The sequence below is a fragment of the Lycium ferocissimum genome, chromosome 9 (genome assembly GCF_029784015.1).
Source record: "Lycium ferocissimum isolate CSIRO_LF1 chromosome 9, AGI_CSIRO_Lferr_CH_V1, whole genome shotgun sequence".
Classification (NCBI taxonomy): domain Eukaryota; kingdom Viridiplantae; phylum Streptophyta; class Magnoliopsida; order Solanales; family Solanaceae; genus Lycium; species Lycium ferocissimum.
In genome coordinates this window covers 33,933,307-33,952,140 of record NC_081350.1, presented here as the reverse complement: position 1 = coordinate 33,952,140, position 18,834 = coordinate 33,933,307, and the positions used below count along the sequence as shown (strand labels likewise).

Genomic DNA, 18,834 nt, shown 5'->3' with positions numbered 1-18,834 from the left:
TTGTATCAAACTAAACTTTGGATTCCATCTTATTGGGCCAGTGCGGTAGAAGGCAGGCACGGCCCATTATAAAAAAAGCTTGAATCAGAAACCGACCCGATATCGATCTCCTCCTAATCAACTTGAATTCCAAAAATTAGGTCTATCAATTTGCCAAATCCATCCACCAAAATCATTCTTCCACACAAAGATCTAAACCAAAATGGGAGGGCATGGAGGTCTAAACATCCTCCCACAAAAACGATGGAACGTATACAATTTCGATAACCGAGAGAAAGTGAAAAAAGACGAAGAAGAAGCAGCTAAAGAAGAACAACTCAAACAAGCACAATCTCGTAAACGCGACTCCGAATATCGCCTCGAACAACTTCGTCAAGCGCGTGGCTTACAATCATCATCATCCGCGCGTAGCCCACAATCATCATCTAAACACGACCGCCATACCGAGGTGTAACATCACTTTGTCTATACTTAGCTTTTATATATATTATTTAATTGTTAAAAAATTAAAAGAATACTCCCTCCGTCCCAATTTATACGAGGGTTGACCTATTTGGGTAGTCAAACAATTTTTTCTTTAACTCAATTTCAAATTAACATAGCTTCTTCAGGTATTTTATAATAAAATTTATATATTTGAAAACTATCTAATAAGTATTACTCCCCTGGGAGAGATTATGCGATACACTTTTTTTTTTAGTCTGTCTAAAAAAAAAATGATACAGAAATAATTTAACTTAAAACTTTTCCTTTTTACCCTAATGAAATCATTTCAAAAGTCTTCGTATCTTTCTTAAATTCCGTGTCTACTCAAACTATATCACTTAAATTAGGACGAAATTGGGACGAAGGGAGTATATGTGTGCATAACTAATAATTCGTAATATATAAGAAGAGCTGGAGAAAATTGTAGTCAAAGAAAGAGTTGTTTGACTCCTCAAATAGGTCAACCCTCATATAAATTGGGACGGAGGGAGTACATCTTTAGAGATCATGTAGAAATTAACATGTCTCAATATTTACAGTTAAAACTTTTTAAATCAATTTGGAAATTTGATTTTGTAGGAGAAAGTTCAGAAAAAGGATTCTAACCACATCAACTTGTTCGAAGGGATTCGAATTTTCGATCCAGTTAATAAAGTAGAAGATGACGAGGAGAAAAACGGAAGGAATAATAATAAGAGAGCGAAGAAAGTGGAACCGCCTAGGGTTATTACTGCTGAGGATGAGGTTTATAGGTTGGGGTATGGAATTGTTGGTAAAGGAACGAAATTGCCTTGGTATATGGAGAAACCGAAAGATGATGAAAAGAGTGATAACGAAGATAATGATGATTATTCAAGGCCTGTGAAGAAGAGTAATAATGGGAAGAAGACTGTGGAGGAATTGCGAAAAGAGCGGTTGGACAGAGAGAGGAAGGAGAAGGGAAGAGAAAGAGCTCTGTTGATGGACAAGAATCGAAGAGATGGAGGATTTTCGCGACGAAGATGAGGTGAGTATTGGCACTTTGAAATTTTTAATGAGTTGTTCGTTCTGCTTTGTAAAGATCATTGCTTTTTTGTTTTAGAATTTGTTGATGTTTTTCAATGTAATAAGCTACAAATTTATGGTCATTCGTAAAGCTTAAAGATAATTGCTTGTAGTTAACATTTTCATGAGTTTCATGTGTTTCAATTTCTTTCAAGCTTGTAGTTGGTGGTGGTTTAGGTTCAGAACTAGTTTAGTTAGTAACTGAAAAGTGATAAAGATTTCTCTTTTTGAGCAAATCAAAGTGCCTCAAATCTCGATTACCTTTGGTACTAAACATTTTAAACAATACTGCAAGGAGACTAAAACTTACCTCTTGGAAACCGAGGACTGTGTGACTTTTTGCATAATAATGCAAGACTATCCTCTTTACCTTGTGAAGATTTTTTGTAGTAACCATAGTCAAGGTAAAGTTTCTTCTTGACCTTTCTTCGAGCTCTAAGATTCTGGCGGTTCATATGGAAAGAAAGTACACTCTTTTAACGTAGGGTTCGTGTGTAAAGTGCACTCTTTCTTTTAAAGTAGTCTGTAATCTAGAAGGATTGCTGACAAAACTCTACCAAGCAAACTCTGGAAGTATCTTCCATCCTGTGTCTTCTGGTTTTGGAAATCTTCATAGAGGTACAGGACTAACCTAACCCATGCTTCAGATTTCTCGTGGGATAGTAGGGCTTTTGATTTGAATATCATGAACTTCTATTGGAGCTTTAAGTTGATAAGTTCTCACTTAGGCTTTGCAATGTTATAGCATGGTGATCCAGGGTAATATAATGAGTGAGAATGTAAATATCAAACGCTTTACCAAAAATTGATGGTTCATCTTGGTATTAATTTAAATGGAATCTCTTTAAGATTAGTTTGTTCCTCGACTGTTAGACACGGACTTGCAGTGAGAATACCTGTTAGTTCTGTCCTGTGTCAATTAGTCTAGGAGAGTAATATCCCTCTTGAGACCTATTATAAATCTCATCAGGATTTCTTTTTCTTGAAATAGTTGTGTAAAATTCAAAAGGCATGCTGTCTAACATTTTGATATAGCTTAAGTTACAGGACGAGTCAAGAATGGAACACATTTTCGTTCTTTAGATATAGATTTTTGTATTTTGCAAGTACTCATGAAGTCTATTTTAAGTGTTGTGTACTCAATTTCATGCATCTGTATCTCATTTGTGAAAAAGAAGAAGGGGGAAATGGAGGAATTAATGTTTTTCAAATAGGAATCATTTGAGCAATTGCATAGCCTGGTGGTTGGTGAAATTCCGGCTGAGTAGAGATTGTTTTGATTTGTTAAAAGCTGGAAACTTTCTTTACCTTTATGTATTTGTTCTTCTCTGGATTATTGTAACTATGGATTTTGCGATACTTTCGGAGCTTGGGAATCATCATGCATCATGATTGCCCTTCCTTTCTGTGTCTTCATGCAGGGCAATGAAACACAAAGAAAGTGAATCTATTGTACCTAGAGTTGTTATCTGAGAGCTCTTGAAGAAAAATATGGCTGAATGGAGTTCTATTCTTGGATATGTCAATTTCAATTTCAGCATTGTATCTACGATCGTTTGGCAAGAGCATGATGTTGGTTGGAGAGTCCAAATCCTGTACAGAGTGTGTATCATATGCTGAGGAATGGTTTGGAAGGATTCTTGCTAATTTCTAAAGTAGAACAAGTCAAAAACCAGTGCTAACCACAACCAACCCCCCCCCCCCCCCGGGGCTTGTCCTGTAAATCCTTCTGAGCAGCTCAATTCTGGAACTTTGATATTACTATTTACTTGTCTACTTATTAGCACGTAGGGCACGAATTTTATGATTCCAGTATGTTAGAATTACTCGAGCTTGCCCTCAATGAGGTTTTACGTTGTCTTTTTTTTTTTTTTTTTCCTTTTTCTTTTCAATAGTGTAAAATACATTTACGGGATCTTGGGTGGGCATTGAGTTACAGTATAGTGATGTCGGTGAGAATCTCCTCCTGTGTCGAGTCCAATTCTCACTGCCTCTTTCTTATGGGAGCTTAGGCTGGCATTGTCCAATCAATACGTTGGGTTTCGGTATTGGCTTTTCACAGACCAAAAGAATTTTCTTTTAAGAATGAATGTAAAAGTTCATCACAGTTTCGTAATAAAGGAAGCTACTGTTTTTTTTTTTTTTTTTTTTTTTCTTTTCTTGTTGTGAAAGCATGTTATACACGAGTGGAATCTTCTATCAATCTCCTCTAAGTCTAGGGGAAGGATAAAGCCGATTTATTGGTCAATATGTCATAAAATAGGAGATTAAACATGCATATTATTGGAGAATAAAAACTAATGTGGATATGTAATCCAAATCCTACATGTATATACTTATAATTTTAATATACAAATTGTCTAACCTCGCACCGTAATGGTGTCCTTCGATTTTTAATTAAAGAATGTTGGCGGCATTCTTAAATATTCGAAGTATAATTAGGTGTCCATTTCTTATATTATTATACTCCATGATCTCTTACTAGTAGCTGTTAACCTGCTTCACGGACTAAATAAATTATGGTACTTCCCATACGGATAAAATAAACTAATCTTTGGGCAAAGCTCTCTGATTCTTCTGGTCTCTGTCTGAATATGAGCACCTACGAATATTATTAGTATTTGAATACAAGTATTTGATGGGAACATGAAAACCACCTTCAGTTAAAAAGGTCTAAGTTCGTTATTGAGGCCATAACGTGCCAAACTCTTGCCTAACTGTTCCTCATTATTCGCAGTCTGCTAGTTTTGAATGCATTTATCTTAGGGTGTGTTTGGTATAAACGAAAATATCTTTTGGAAAATGTTTTTTAATTTTTTTGTGACTTCCCTAGCTGGAGTAAGTTAAACAAGTTCCGATTTTATGTTGATTGTTTTCTCCTCACCCTCTAGATTATATATGACCGTGTTTGATCCTATATTTTCTTACTATTACTTACCAAACACCAGATAATAAGTAAGAAAATTATTTACTTTGCAGAAAACATTTTCCTTCGTACCAAACACACCCTTAATCTCTGCAATCTGGCACATAAAGGCGGGATTATAATAATAAATGCTCTAGTCTGTATTTATGCTTTGGATGCATTAGCGTATATGTTGGAGAAGTGATTAGTTAGGATAAGTATTAGGAAGCATTAATATATCTGTTGACCAGGCTGTAGAATACAATACAATTAGCCAATTAGGCCAACAACTCTCTTCCTCTTAATCATCATTAATTATAAGTTTATAACCATCAAAGGAAAATCTGAGGAGCAATAGCATGGAGAAATCAAAATGTCGAAAGCAGACTCTGTTACATGTCGCTAATCTTAAGCTTCCTTCTGTAGGTTCTTAATTATGCATTTTTCTTTCATTATCTTTGTGTTTTATGACGATGACTTCTATTTTGGCAACATCTATTCATGGTGTTGGACTTGTTTTAGTTTCTTATGTATGAGGGTTGGTGATATTAGTTTCAGGTGGTGGTGGTGAATGCAAATTTAGGATGCACACATTGCAGGCTTAGAATATCTCAAGTTCTCTCAAGGATAACAGGTGAGAAAGACTCTTCCCGTAAAAATTGTTTTTTTTTTTTTTTAATAACCATAACCATGGCGTCCGAGTAAGGTTGGACGTACCTCGACTAACACATATATCGGCTAACTCTATTCATCTAGGCGTGGACAGATAGGAAGAAACACCTAGTTTTTTTTTTTTTTTCAGCTAGGAAGAACCCAAGAGTCATGCTGAAATTTGAAGTTAAAATTTGCTATTTTTCACTATGTAGGTGGAATCCCACTCCCATGGTCATGTTTTATTTTTCTTTCATCAACTCTTAGCACTTATATGCGCCGGAAGAATAGCAAGTTGCTTGCCTTAGTTTCAGGTTACTAGTTCACTTAGTATGATGAAATAGTAGTTGACCTGATAGTATAAAAATTGCTTGTATAAATGTACATGCACATGAAATGAATTTTAACTATTGACTAATATTGGCAGGGTTGAGGGAGTATACAATAGATGCTGGGAGAAAGCAAGTGATTATTAGAGGAGATGTTAGAAATCATCCCCAGGAAAAAGATAGTGCAGTAAAGAGCCACATGATCAACGAGCACCATAGCCAGATTTTCGCGTTCTTTAATTCACTGAGGTTCCGTTGGATCACGACCAAGAAGATGGTTCATTAATCCAACGAACAAAGTCTATCATGGGGTTGAGAATTATGAATTTATCATGCTAACAAGGGATCAAATATATATTCTTTCAAGTGTTTATTTGTTGGGAATCTTGTGTTTCCATTTGAATACTATGATTTTCTCCTTTTGATTTCGTGTATAAAGTATCCAGTTTCTTTATACTCAGGCCCTCCTCTTTAAACACAATAACATGCTTAATGCAGTTAAAGCAATCTCATAAAACAAAATATTTTCCTTGCTAATTGAGTAGCAAAGAAAATACTGTACCGCATACGAAAAAAATTAAATCAGTTCAACTGTCTGAGACAATCATCAAAGCAGTGAAGCAATCCTAACTATGAAATAATATCTTTATATAGTAATGTTAACATGCTAACATAGTTTATCAATCCCATAATGCAGTTAAAATTTGTCATTTCTAATCGAGTCGCAGAAAGATAAGTTCTAGATTGACAGTTAGAATCAACACCAATTAAGGAACCAATGACTTCACCATTCAGCAACCCAAGTAGCTAATTGAGCTCCATTAAGATTTGCTTATTTAGAAACTACATAAAAAATACTACCATAAGTCAAAGTAGTTACTAATAATTCAAAGAGGAACCTATTTCATTCTCAAAAGTCCAAACAGTAAATGTGCCAAACAAAGTGGAAACAAAAGGAGTAATACGATTCAAGGGACACACAACAAGAAATACCATTTTTCTCAAAGAATATTTGCAATTACTCCCAATTGATTAAGTAATTCTAACAACCATCATATAGTATAGACCTTTGATCAAATATTTCCCCAAATACTACAAAGTTCATCTCCTTAATGAGTCCCAATATAACCTGACCACGTCTAGTAACATTATTCTCTCATCGTCTTTTGAACAGAACCTTGCCATGTAACAGATGATCTTAACTTGTTTGCGGCCTCTTTACGTTTTCATACATCATGTCTAGGATATATCATATATCAACAAGATGAACAAAAAAAGAACATTAAGACAGTCAATCTTCTCCCATATCACCTTTAATTACCATTCTAAGAATACCATTCTTCATTTGTGCTTCAACCTGCTCAGCTTTACAGCAATCAGTACTAAACTCAAGACTCCCTCCATATTTCCTCCCTGATTCCTCAGATTCCACTTCAATTTCTCCTCTGCCAGTGAAGTAAACTGTGTTGTCCTCTAACCATACCTTAATCCCATCTTCACCGACACCAGGCATTGCCACTCTTATGAGTATACCATCCTTCACATTATCCACTTCTAGCACCTCCTTTGGTCCTGCTGACTGAAATGGGTTCTCCATCTTGAATTCTTGTGGAGCACCCTTTACCATAACTGCAAATAAACACAGGGAAATTGAAAAACAGGACTTTGACATTTAAATGATACTCCATTCGTCCCAATTTATGTGATATAGTTTGACTAGGCACGGAGATTAAGAAACAAAGGGAGACTTTTGAAACTTGTGATCTAAAGCAAGTCATAAATATTTGTGTGGTTGTAAATCATTTAGCTAAGGGTAAAAGGGGAAGTTTTAAGTTAAATTATTTCTAAATATAGAAATGTATCATTCTTTTTTGACAGACTAAAAAGGAAAGTGTATCACATAAAGTTGGACAGAGGGGTTACTAAATAATAGCAGCAACTATTACGGTTCAATCTCAAACTAGTTCGGACTGGCTATTTGAAACCTTTTTTTTTTCTTTTTTGATAATGTTGATATCCGAGCCATATTTCGCGCACCTCGACCATTCCACTGTACAGTTGCTACCTCCCACTAGCATAGGTGTCGAATAACTTTGTCCACTAGTGGCGGAGCCAGAATTTTCACGGGGAAGGGGGGGGGGGTGTGGGGTTTCAAAATATAAAGATGTAAATCCACAAAGAAGCCAAGGGGACATTAAAAAAAAAACATTTTTACTTTAGCTACACAGTATAATTTTCCAAATGAAGGCGTCGGTTGATACCCCTTAAGTACACTATCCACAATGCTTAGGCCAATGGAAAGAAATCGCTTAGTGCTTTTGTCTCCCTAATCTCCAAGTTTACACCAGTACATCCACTTCTTTCGCGGGGTTTTTTTTTGGGGGGGTGGGGGGTGGCTTTAGGTCAAGCCTCTTAACTCTTATTCTATTGAGTCTACCCGTCGAGTAGGTAAACTGTAAACGAGACAGAGATCTCATTGTTCATGGTGTTGTTATGAATTCCTCGAATGATAATAGCATATAAGGATTTTTTTTTTTTTTTTGGTAAAGTATATAGATTTTTCTTTCTACTTCCTCCTCTATCTAAATGTCAAGTTTTAACACATAGGTGGTTCGCTTTGAAGTGACTTCATCTATATGTTTAACATATGGGTGTACTACGATCACTAGGTCACACTCCCAGGTGCTCCAGCTATAAGAATCTTTTATAGCTCCATCTCTTATAATGGTTATATCTAGGCCAACTTGTGTGCAACTCGACTATCACACACCAGATACCTGTTACCTCCCACCAACACTGGTGTACATACACCAGGTAACTCTAATCACCAAAGTTTAGCTCCATCTTCGTGTTTGTTCCATACCTCTACTCAATTTCTCTATAGGATAAATTAGCAGTATTCTCTAATTCTAACACCAATTTCTATACTTTAACCGAATCTCTAACTAAATTAAAGAAGACTCCGGACATATCAAAAATGAGTCAATAATTGACTAAACTTAATCCTAAAATATCTACCTAATATGAATGAACATAACATGCAAATAAGAAAGGGTTATATCTTTTGAAAATATTTACGCTACATAGCCCAATATACAACATTATATCTGGGGGGAAAGCATTATACATAATGTATAAACTACAAAAGGTGTTTTATACACAAATATTGGCTAAATCGGGTGTTTATACACAGTATGGGCTACGTAACGTAAATATTTTAAGAAATAGACATAAGAGTGTAATTTTCCGAATAAGAAAAGAGCTAAAGGGATGAATAAATTACTTGGCTGAGTAGAGTTGCTCGGATCCTTGCTAGTGGAAGAAAAAAAGCGTGTGATTGAAGGTGCAGCAGTGGTAAAATGGGATTTGGGGCAGAGGAATTTGAAGAGTGTTGAAGCTCCAGCTGCTTTTCTCAGACTTAGAGCCATTGAAGAAGACATAATTTTCCTGACTGATTAAACACAACTTTGTGATTTTCTCAATCAAGGGTTTTAGAGAGGGTTTATGGAAATATACTATGGTACTTTGGAGTTGGTTGAATGTTTCTTTTGCCTTGGACACCAAGTTCTGTCCTATTTGCTTCCTTTGGGCCGTTAGGCCCATTTTAACTACGTGGGTGGACACATTTCAAACGTGGCTTGTCCTTCACACGGATTGGTCTTTAATTTTTAGGGAAAAAGACACAAATGGCCGCTGGGCCATAAATAATTCTATGCGCTGACCCATCTATTTCTAAACCCAAGAATTAGCTCATAAATTATTCCCATCTGGTAGGCAAATCTGTAGCAAGCCTAAAACACACAAAATATTTAAAAAGTCGCCACTAAAGGCTGGGTGGTCCAACAGCCCCATCGCTTTTTTTTTTTTTTTTTTTAAAGTCAGACTTTTTGTGGCGACTTTTAGGGCTGCTACAGAAAAATTAGGCTTTTTAATGGCAATTAAAAAAGTCGTCACTAAAGGTTAAATATCCCAAAACATGTATAATATGTGTATATTTAATAAGAAATAACCCAAAAAACTCTGAGGCGATTTTTGTATATAATATGTATCGTTTGTGTATAAAAATATGTATCAGTACCTATCTATAATGTATAGAAACTGTATAAAATATGAATCACTAAGGTATGTATCATTTTTGTATATAATATGTATCATTGTGTATATAATGTGTATTATAGAATAGAAAATTGTATCATTTTTGTATATAATATGTATCATTTTTGTATAGAAAGTATATATATAATTCCAAAGATGTGTATATAAACTATATCGATCTTGTATAGAAAGTGCATCATACGTATAAAAAATGTATCATAGAAACCGTATCATTGTGGTATATAATATGTATATATTGTATATATTAAAAATAAATATCATATCATTATTATATAATATGTGTATAATAAATGTATAATTAACGTATAATTTATGTATAATAAATGTAAGATTAATTAAAGATATGTATATAAAATGTATAATTCTTATATATAAAGTGTATATATAATTCCAACATATGTATATATATGCGCGTACCCTTTAGTGGTTACTTTTTTAGTGGCGACTACTGAAGTCTTTTTTTTTTTTTTTTGGTTTTTTTTTTATTTGGGCCGACCGGCCATTTTTTGGCATTATAATGGACACCTGAAGGGATTAAGCCCAAAACAGGTGATTAAATGTGGGATTAGTTTTGAGGGATACACGTTGTCCTTTTTCCTAATTTTTATCCCTTCAATTCTGGTCTTTTTTTGGCCATTATTTCAAACCATGGTTTCTAACCCGGTCATTAATTTTCGACCATGATTTGAAACCTGATTTGAAACCATGGTTTGAACCCAAATCATCCAAAAAGCATGGTTTCAACTTTTTTAAATACAAAATTTAACCCATAAGTTAATATTTTGGAAAAAAAAAAGATCCATAAGTTGGTAAATATTTTTAACAATTACCCCCATCAATCATTTATTTTATCCCTCAACATTTATTTATGTCTACCAACCTTTAATTTATGTGGGAAGGCGTTAAATAGGCCATTCATGTTAAATTTTAATTTTATTAAAGTAAAGTTTGATTAACCATGTTGCATTTTTTGAAAAGCCTTCAGTTAATTTTGTTATAAACTATGATTTGCTCATTTGTAAGATTGTATAAGATTTGAAATGTTTTGATAGTCTTCCCAACTTGTGTTTTTATGTTTAAGAGAAAATATAACTTAAAATATTCAAATTCATCCAAACATGGTTTGAAACTTGGTTTCAAACCATGTCCAAACGGGGTTAATTTTTGTCCCTACTTCTCATTTAATGAAAATTTATAGGCTAAAACCTTTTTTCGCATCGTAGAGTTAATATTTTATCGAAAATAAAAAATTCATAAGTTGGTAAATATTTTCCGTGCCTTATCCGACAAAGGTACGTAGAAATGAAGTCATTTAATTTCGCAACCAAGATTCTATGTAGTTTTCATAAAAACCTTGCCATGTCCAAGATAGTATCTATGTAACTACATACCCTTAATTTATGTGGGAAGTTCTATTATTTATTAAATAGCATAGTTTTTATGTAACTATTACTATTCATATTAACTTATGCCTTGCATCAATTTTATTGAAGTAGAGTTTGATTAGATATTTGCACTTTTTTAGCAAAGGCCAAAATTAAAGACCCGGCCCGAGGGGGAAAAATTAAAGACCGGCGCCTTTGAAGGGAAATCGTGCAAATTTTGTTATAAACGGCCTTATTTTGGGGTGGTCAATGGCCTTATTTTTGGGTGGTCTTTAATTTTTGTCCATTATAAGGTGGTCTTTAATTTTTGTTGAGAATGTTTTGATAGCTCAATCAAAAATTTTAAAAAAATCTCACAGGTAGCTTTGATTAGCAAGGTAGAGATTATAATTGTGGTGTTTTTTTTTTCTTTGCCTAATGGCGAGGTTGAGGCATGCCAAAACCTACCTTAAGGCAAAAAGCAAAAACTCTCGTGCGCCTAACTTTACTACAAAATTTTGCCTTCCAAAATTATCTTCTTCTTTTTTTTAATTTTTTTTTTTTTTACTGAGCCGAAGTTCGAACCCAAACCTCATGGTATTAGGCGAAAGAGACAAACTTAAAGCCACCAATTTGAGAGCCAAAAATTAAAGACCAGTGCATTTGCAGGCCACACCGCACAAAAAATTGGAGACATTTCATATAAAGGCCCCTAGTCAAGCAAAACCTTCCTCACCTCACCCCAAAGAAAACAGAAAAAGAGATCAAGTCAAATCTCTCTATAATCGCATCGTTGAGTCTGAAATTTTTTGGCTGCTATAGAGAATGGGCAAAATCTCGACAGATATTCTATTTTTATAAAGATGGTTAATTATTATATTATTAAAAAAAGAAAATAATTGTTATACGGAGGAGTAATTTTACAAAAAGCGTATTGTTATGAAGATAGTTGTTGCTGTTATAAGTAAAAAAAGCGAGAAGTAAAATATGATATAAAAGATCGGTTCCGAAAAAAGTTAGCTACCATAGAGGGGTGCTACTATATGCGGATCTTTGTTATAGAGAGGTATGTAGTTTTAAAAAAATTGTTAAAAGAAAAGAGACCAATTTGAGAATTGAGTGATAATTCATTGCAGAATTGCTAATTTGTATTTTAAAATGAGCAAAAGTTCGATCTTCACCAGATAATTTCTTATATGATTGACAAAAAAAGACACCAATTTGAAAATTGTGTGATATCTAATTGGTATGACTTCTTTCATTTAAAGATGTAAAAGATCGAATCTTCACAGAAATATGACATTTATTTTGAGTACACTTTTGCTATAAGCTTTGCTTTTAAAAAATATATCTTCTGATTGACACCTAAATTTTGAGCTACACTTTTTCTTTATTTTATACTGTGGTGTCCGGTCCAGCTTATGCACACCTTGATTAATTTCACAAGGTACTTGCTACTTTCCACGAACACAAATACGGGATAACTCTATCCACCAAGAACTGAACTGAGTAGCTACACTTCTTATACATCCATTTACAGGAAAATAAATAATATTTGCCAGTTTCCGTTATTTCCCCCCTCTCCCTCCCCATGTTGCACAACATAAATCATGTATCGCCACCACTACCATTGCTATTGGCTGTTGCAACAAACCAAATGCGTGTCCAAAACTGGAAATGAAAGAAAAGTTATTTACTACTTTTAACTCAAGAATGTAGTGTGTGTGTGTGTGTGATGATACGCTACAAGATATACAGCAGAATGTGAAATCAGAACAGCTGAAAGTTAAAACTAAAGAATGATTTTGCTTATGTGTGTTGATATGTACATATATACGCACACGCGAATCGGCCCTGAGAAAGGGAAAACGTGGCTTAAAAAAATCAGAGCATCTATTTAGTTCTCCTACCTTAAGATGTAGTCACGTTATGCTAGCTCATCACATTTCAATCCCAAATATTAGTCAACTGCTCTAGTTTTATTAAGTCAAATTGATCAACATTTGGTACAAGTCTTGACACTGATATATCCAGCATCAGATGCCCAGTGTAATCCCACAAGAGGGTTATGGGAAGGGTAGGATGTCGCAGACATTACCCTTACCTTTTTGAGGTAGAGAGGATGTTTCTGATAGTCCCTCAGCTCAAAAGAAGTTAAATCAAAGCAGGTCCGAAAAGAAAATAATGACAGCAGAATAGCAAGATGAACAAAGGTGCCTCCTTGACTATTATGAACTTGGATGGGAAAATGTCAAATTACCTTTGGGACCCCGGTTAAAAGGAGCATGTGCACTATGTGTGAGGATGGCTATATATAGAAGGGTAACTATTCCATTAGGGTTATCTTTATGAAGTTGTCTCTTTATTTTCTTAGTTGCTTAAGTTAATTCTGGAACCTCCCTCCCTTCTCCCTTTTTATATTTTTCTTCCCTTGGAAGATTTGATTACTAATTTGGAGATGAACTCTCATAATTGTACGTGTAATTCGAACTATCAATCTCAATACAATATGGGTTCGTTATATAGACCCACTGAAATTGTAAAGCAAGTATACTAAATCTACTTAATTGGCAACGCCAGCTATAACATAAGCATGCCTTATGTTTCACAAAATAATCTACCTGAACGGCTTAATATATTTACAAGAGATTAGAACTACAGACTGCGGGGCGGAAAATACAGACCGACATTCATAAGATGTCTACCAAATTCAAGATTAGGAACATTTTCCACATCATAGAGACATACAGACAGAGTCATAACGAGTTACAGTAGCTCAGAAAAAATCAACATGACAATATTGCAACATATATAACCTGTACCCGAATCTCACCTCATTCTCCAAAACCAAAAATTGGAAGCATGTACTACTATAATCCCCTGAATAAGGCAAATATACTCAGCAGCGTATGGCAACAAAGAAGATTTCTTAGAACCAATGCACTCTAACAAGGTACAAGTTCAAACTTTCTGATAATGAATGCAAAAATAACCCTTGGTTGTGTGTGTTGCAATCATAAGGAAACAAGACTTAGTACCACATGTCCATGTTGATGGAAATTGAGCATAATTGAACATATACAAAGATTGAGTTTGCATTCAGGAAACCTAACCAAAGCCTTTAGAAGAGAGAAAGAAGCCACTGAGATAGTAGCTACAAATAACTGAACCTCTTATTTACCACACACTTCCAGATATATCCATGTTTGATTGTTACAAACAGGAGCAAACAAACACAACATTATCCCATTAGAAAGCTGCTGCACTTATTTTACCAGTAAAAGCTGTTGAAATTTTATTAGACAAATCCCTAAAAACTTCAAGAAACTCAACATTCAGCTTAAAGTATCATCCACAAGATTCCCAGCAAACATGATTGTATAAGAGAATGAGATGATTTTCACTGTGTTAATTATGGAATAACAAAAGTTCCTGAAGAGAGGTCCTGTTTTTTATAGCAGTGCAATTAATTTGTTGTAACAAAACCATAAGTGCTTAATCATGCTCAATAACAAATAAAATTTTCAAAAGAAACCAATCTTCTATTTTAAGTACTCACATCACAACACATTATGCCTAAACGGAACTAACTAATGCTACCTCAAATACTCAAAAATGCGAGATGACAGAATTTTCCAATACGACATAATCAATAAGCAGATAGCAGCAGAATACTCATGGGAATTATAATCAGCACGTCAAAAATCAAGCTAAACGAGCAACCGACATCACAAAATCCATGCAGTTACTCAAAATATTCAGCAACAAGTGATTTTTTCCAACAAAACATCTAAGGAGCTATCTGCACACAAGTATTTCTTCAATAATGTTGTGCAAATCTATAGTTCAAATGAGATCAATAACATGATAGTCCACAATAAACTTACTTAACCTTTATCTTATAAGAGCCATTCACTTCCTGAGGAGTCTTAGACTTAGGGATTAACATCCTAAGAACACCATTCTTCATCTCTGCTTGCATAAACTGAGGCTGATATGAATGCGAACAGATCTCAATGTTTGCACTGTAAGTTCTCCCACTGTCTTCAGGCATAGACTCCTTTTTTCCTTGACCTTTTATGCTGATATGCCCGTAATTAATCGACACCTTCACATCTTCTTTATCAATACCCGGCATTTCCATTCTCACATACATTCCCTCCTCCATATTCTTGGCCTCGTACGCCCCTCGAGGGCCAGAAATTTGGAAGGGGTTTTCCATGTATATATCACATACACCTTCACAGTAAGTATGAAAAAACACCAACATCATCAGACATTTCTAAATTTGGAATTGAAAAGACAGCAAAAATTGTCCCAGATATAAAATAAATACATAAAATCAGCTCTCTCTGACACATAGTAAGCAATTTAACACGATACGACAGCAGAAGCAATTGCAAACTAAAGATGGTTTAAACAGAAAGAACCAAAATACCGCGTTGAAAGGTGGTTCTGCATACATAGATCTGTGCACCTGTTCACACTGCTCTTTGTTGGCTATAAATATCTGTCTGTTTCCTCATATTTTACTTACGAAAATTCTGAATCTCTTCTTGCTAGCACTTTGAATAAAATTCAGTGAGATTTGCTGCTGCCTGTTGGGTTCTCCGTTCACCGGTGTTAGACATACCGCTACGCTTGTTATTAATTTGTTCTATCCTGGGAGGATATATTCCATAACCTCAATTACATTGTCGGGAATAGTTTGCTTAAGGAAACACCGTGAATTCAGTGGGTTCGAATTAGTCCTTTTACATTTATTTTCTGGATTCTGTTCAAGTTATTATCGAATACATATTTCTAACAATAGATACATATAAAATTTCAGGATTTTGGTAGTTCCAGTATGGACATACATTTTAGGAACTACTTCTAAAAGACAAATCTAGGAATGTAATAGTAACTAAGTAGCAAACCTTAATAAACTACCACGGAGTATAATTACTCCAACTAGTATGTAACCAAAAAGAATATATAAAATAAAGAGGATCAAAATTCTGCAAAATGAAATAGTGCAAAATAGAGAGAATAACGATTATAATACCGCGTTGAATAGGGAACTGCTCAGAGCGGACAAAGGAACCACCACAGGCATTAATGGTGAAGCTTTCTTCATTGGAATCCACAACAGGAACACTACCCGTATAGCTTAAGAAACGAGAAGTTAACGGTGCTCTCGAAGAAGAAGGAGACTTGTTGAGGAAGTTGTAGAGAAGGGTTGATGAAGTGTTCATTCTCCTTAAAGCAGTACGAAACGCCATTGTTGCAGCACAGTTTTTGCAGTTTTCTTTTTGCTCAAGCTGAAAATAGAGTATTGTTATAGAGTTTTTCTTGACCTTCAAGCCAGGTTCCTCCAATATTCACGCTCAAAATGTGATCAGAAGGGGTAAAATAGACTTTATATGTGTTGGTATTTAATTTTTGGCCCTGGACAAACAACTTTGTTGCATAAGTTTATATTTTCACATTTTTATAATACTCCCTCCATTCCAAAAGACTCTCTTAATTGCTATTTAGACGGTCGAAGAATATTTTTATATACTTTTAAAAAAATTTAAATTATACACTATTACAACTTATATTTTAAACATATTGACCCACCCCGTATTAACCAAGTAAATTGTGTACGGGTTGAGTTATGACCCCTTTATTTACTAACGCGTTTTGGCGACCCAAACCGGCCATTTGCCACCTCTAGAAAGAAGGCACGAATGCTAGGATAAATAAGGTCACTCTGATCGCTTGCATATCGAATGGTTAATTAGGTGCTCCAAACCTACTCCTTTTTAGCAATTTATGTTGAATACCGATGAGTGCAATCACGGCAACACAGACCAGGTACAGCAGGTATTCTTGAAAGATGATACTTCGATCATGGCATTTTCAATTTCTGTTGGCGACTGCGACAATATGTAGTTAAGGTTTATACAATATCAATACGTGATTCAATGGTCATTAGTTTTATGATAAATAAATGCACTCTAATCTTCTCCTTATCACGACAAACACCTTTTTCTAGTATGCATAGCGAAAGTAATGTAACGTCTCTAAAAACTATTACTAGTTTAAGTTCCTATTTTCGAATTTTCATCTTCAAATTTGATGAATGAATATCCGTTTAAGTTTCCAAACTCAAATTTTCACTTTCAAATATGATTCATGAGTTTTTGATTGCATTTGACTCGTTAAATAGCGCTGACCCTTTTTTATCTGATAATGCGTCAGTCTTGAGTTCTGTAGATTAGAAAAACACAAGTTCGAGTGTAAAATGAAAATAATCAAAGTTAAACTAATGTGCCAAGAAACAACATACACTACGTAATTAGTAGTTAATACACAGTATACTCAACAACTTGAGTTACTCTAAAGAGACAATTACAACCATATTTCGATTTTTTTTAGCAGGTCATCTTTTATTTTTCACACAGAGATCACTAAAGCCCATCCTAGCTATAAAAAAAAAAAAAAAAAAAAAAAAAAAAAAAAGAAGAGGGGGAACATTGAAAGCATCCTCCTCTTCTTCCTCTCCCTTTGGAACCGCCACCTTTAAATACCCATCCTTCATCTCTGCCTTAATCCTATCCAATTTGTACAACTTCTGAGGAATTTCCATCCTTCCTCTCTTCTTCTGATTCTTTCTCCCCTTCTCCTTTAATTATTTTTTATTTGCATTTATAAAAAAGTGAATTCAAATTTGGAGGCAAAACTAATTCTTTTGCATTCTTCTTAAAGAATTCCACTAACTCAATTCTCTTCTCTAATTTGTTTTTTCCGAAAAGCATTAAAGCAATTAACCTGCCACTTGTACGATAATACTACCACGTTAACAAGATATACATGACAAAAGAAAATATTGTAGCTGTAAGGTGATGCACAGTGCATTCAACAACTTCAATTGATCCAAAAAGACAATTACATTTTTTTAGCAGGTCATCGTATTTTTCACACAGAGATCACTAAAGCCCAACCTAACTAGAACAAAAGAAAAAGGAAACTGTTCAACATATCCCACCCAAAACCAAAGTAGGCACTGAAATCTCACTCAACTTGAACATTGAAAACATCCTTCCTCTCTTCTTCCTTCACCTTTGGCACAGCCACTTTCAGAACCCCATTCTTCATCTCTGCCTTAATCCCATCCAATTTGTACAAATTCGGAGGAATTTCCAGCCTAGTGGAGTACCTCCTCCTATACTCTTCATCCTCAGATTCTTTCTCACCTTCACCTTTAATAACCAACATGTTCTCCTCAACTGATACCTTCACGTTCTCCTTGTCAAGCCCAGGCATGTCCATTTTTAAATACAGAGCGTTGTCGTCCTCCTTCACGTCCCATCCTCTCCTTGGTAGGACTCCGGTGCCAATACCACGAGGGGAAACACTGAATGGAGAATCCATCATTTGGTCCATCATGTTTAGTAGCTGGCTCACGCTCCTTGGTGGTGAAAATGGATCAAACACATCTGTTTACACCAAGAGATCAAACGAGTCAAAAACATATAGTAGTACTATACTACTGTTTTGATTTTTTGGATAGACATGCAAGGTAAAAAATATGAATATATTAACAAGCCTTAATATAGGCCATAAACTAAGTTTTATGAACTCCTCCTAAAGTATTAGACTCCTCCTACAACTAAACAACTAATTATGCTAGAAGCTGTCGAAGTAACAAATGCAACATCGATATAGTGCGGAAAATAACTACACTAAAATCTCAATAATTATTAGATTTGAATCCATGAATTTAATCGTACAATGAATTCAACACCCAAAAATCTGAAAATTGAATTTATTAAATTTAAAATGTACATCCATCACTGCTGGTAGTAGCTAGTTTAACAGAACCGACTAATTATCATACTGGATTACAAATTGGAGCAAAACAGAGATGCGAAGAAGTAGACAAATGAAACAAATTTGTTCCAAATAAAAA

The 18,834-nt window shown here is 34.7% G+C and overlaps 4 protein-coding genes across 7 annotated transcripts; 1 reads left to right on the top strand and 3 right to left on the bottom strand.

The window, feature by feature from the left end:
- Positions 1 to 113: 113 nt before the first annotated feature.
- LOC132030377 (uncharacterized) lies at positions 114 to 5,838 on the top strand. Of its 2 annotated transcripts, XR_009408033.1 has the most exons (4): positions 114 to 448; positions 1,066 to 1,492; positions 4,988 to 5,069; positions 5,514 to 5,838. XR_009408033.1 is itself a non-coding variant. In XM_059419992.1 (3 exons), exons 1-2 carry the CDS (start codon positions 203 to 205, stop codon positions 1,489 to 1,491), a joined length of 672 nt encoding a protein of 223 aa, XP_059275975.1. In that variant the 5' UTR covers positions 115 to 202; the 3' UTR covers position 1,492; positions 2,952 to 3,609. The 2 variants fall into 2 exon arrangements, 1 of the variants encoding a protein (XP_059275975.1); XM_059419992.1 differs by lacking the exons at positions 4,988 to 5,069; positions 5,514 to 5,838 and adding an exon at positions 2,952 to 3,609 and having other exon boundaries at positions 115 to 448.
- Positions 5,839 to 6,381: 543 nt separating this feature from the next.
- Positions 6,382 to 8,991, bottom strand: LOC132030376 (14.7 kDa heat shock protein-like). The gene is made up of 2 exons (XM_059419991.1): positions 8,699 to 8,991; positions 6,382 to 7,044 (listed from the first exon to the last, which is right to left on the bottom strand). Exons 1-2 carry the CDS (start codon positions 8,853 to 8,855, stop codon positions 6,707 to 6,709), a joined length of 495 nt encoding a protein of 164 aa, XP_059275974.1. The 5' UTR covers positions 8,856 to 8,991; the 3' UTR covers positions 6,382 to 6,706.
- A 5,661-nt stretch (positions 8,992 to 14,652) lies between these two features.
- LOC132030374 (heat shock 22 kDa protein, mitochondrial-like) lies at positions 14,653 to 16,255 on the bottom strand. The gene is made up of 2 exons (XM_059419987.1): positions 15,943 to 16,255; positions 14,653 to 15,134 (listed from the first exon to the last, which is right to left on the bottom strand). Exons 1-2 carry the CDS (start codon positions 16,157 to 16,159, stop codon positions 14,779 to 14,781), a joined length of 573 nt encoding a protein of 190 aa, XP_059275970.1. The 5' UTR covers positions 16,160 to 16,255; the 3' UTR covers positions 14,653 to 14,778.
- Positions 16,256 to 17,240: 985 nt separating this feature from the next.
- On the bottom strand, positions 17,241 to 18,430 carry LOC132030375 (small heat shock protein, chloroplastic-like). 3 transcript variants are annotated; one of them, XR_009408032.1, is made up of 2 exons: positions 17,867 to 18,427; positions 17,241 to 17,344 (listed from the first exon to the last, which is right to left on the bottom strand). XR_009408032.1 is itself a non-coding variant. In XM_059419990.1 (2 exons), the coding sequence occupies exon 1, from the start codon at positions 18,309 to 18,311 to the stop codon at positions 17,937 to 17,939; it is 375 nt and encodes a 124-aa protein (XP_059275973.1). In that variant the 5' UTR covers positions 18,312 to 18,430; the 3' UTR covers positions 17,241 to 17,344; positions 17,902 to 17,936. The 3 variants fall into 3 exon arrangements, 2 of the variants coding, with proteins under 2 accessions (XP_059275973.1, XP_059275971.1); XM_059419990.1 differs by having other exon boundaries at positions 17,902 to 18,430; XM_059419988.1 differs by lacking the exon at positions 17,241 to 17,344 and adding an exon at positions 17,779 to 17,866 and having other exon boundaries at positions 17,902 to 18,427.
- Between the last annotated feature and the right edge of the window lie 404 nt (positions 18,431 to 18,834).

What these genes read in the sequence shown, in the direction of transcription:
- LOC132030377 (XM_059419992.1), top strand. Translation starts at nt 203, where the DNA reads ATGGGAGGGCATGGAGGTCTAAACATCCTCCCACAAAAACGATGGAAC. An exon ending in AACACGACCGCCATACCGAG is followed by an intron (nt 449 to 1,065) that starts GTGTAACATCAC and finishes TTGATTTTGTAG; the next exon opens with GAGAAAGTTCAGAAAAAGGA.
- LOC132030376 (XM_059419991.1), bottom strand. Translation starts at nt 8,855, where the DNA reads ATGTCTTCTTCAATGGCTCTAAGTCTGAGAAAAGCAGCTGGAGCTTCA. An exon ending in GAGCAACTCTACTCAGCCAA is followed by an intron (nt 7,045 to 8,698) that starts GTAATTTATTCA and finishes GTTTATTTGCAG; the next exon opens with TTATGGTAAAGGGTGCTCCA.
- LOC132030374 (XM_059419987.1), bottom strand. Translation starts at nt 16,159, where the DNA reads ATGGCGTTTCGTACTGCTTTAAGGAGAATGAACACTTCATCAACCCTT. An exon ending in GCAGTTCCCTATTCAACGCG is followed by an intron (nt 15,135 to 15,942) that starts GTATTATAATCG and finishes CTTACTGTGAAG; the next exon opens with GTGTATGTGATATATACATG.
- LOC132030375 (XM_059419990.1), bottom strand. Translation starts at nt 18,311, where the DNA reads ATGATGGACCAAATGATGGATTCTCCATTCAGTGTTTCCCCTCGTGGT.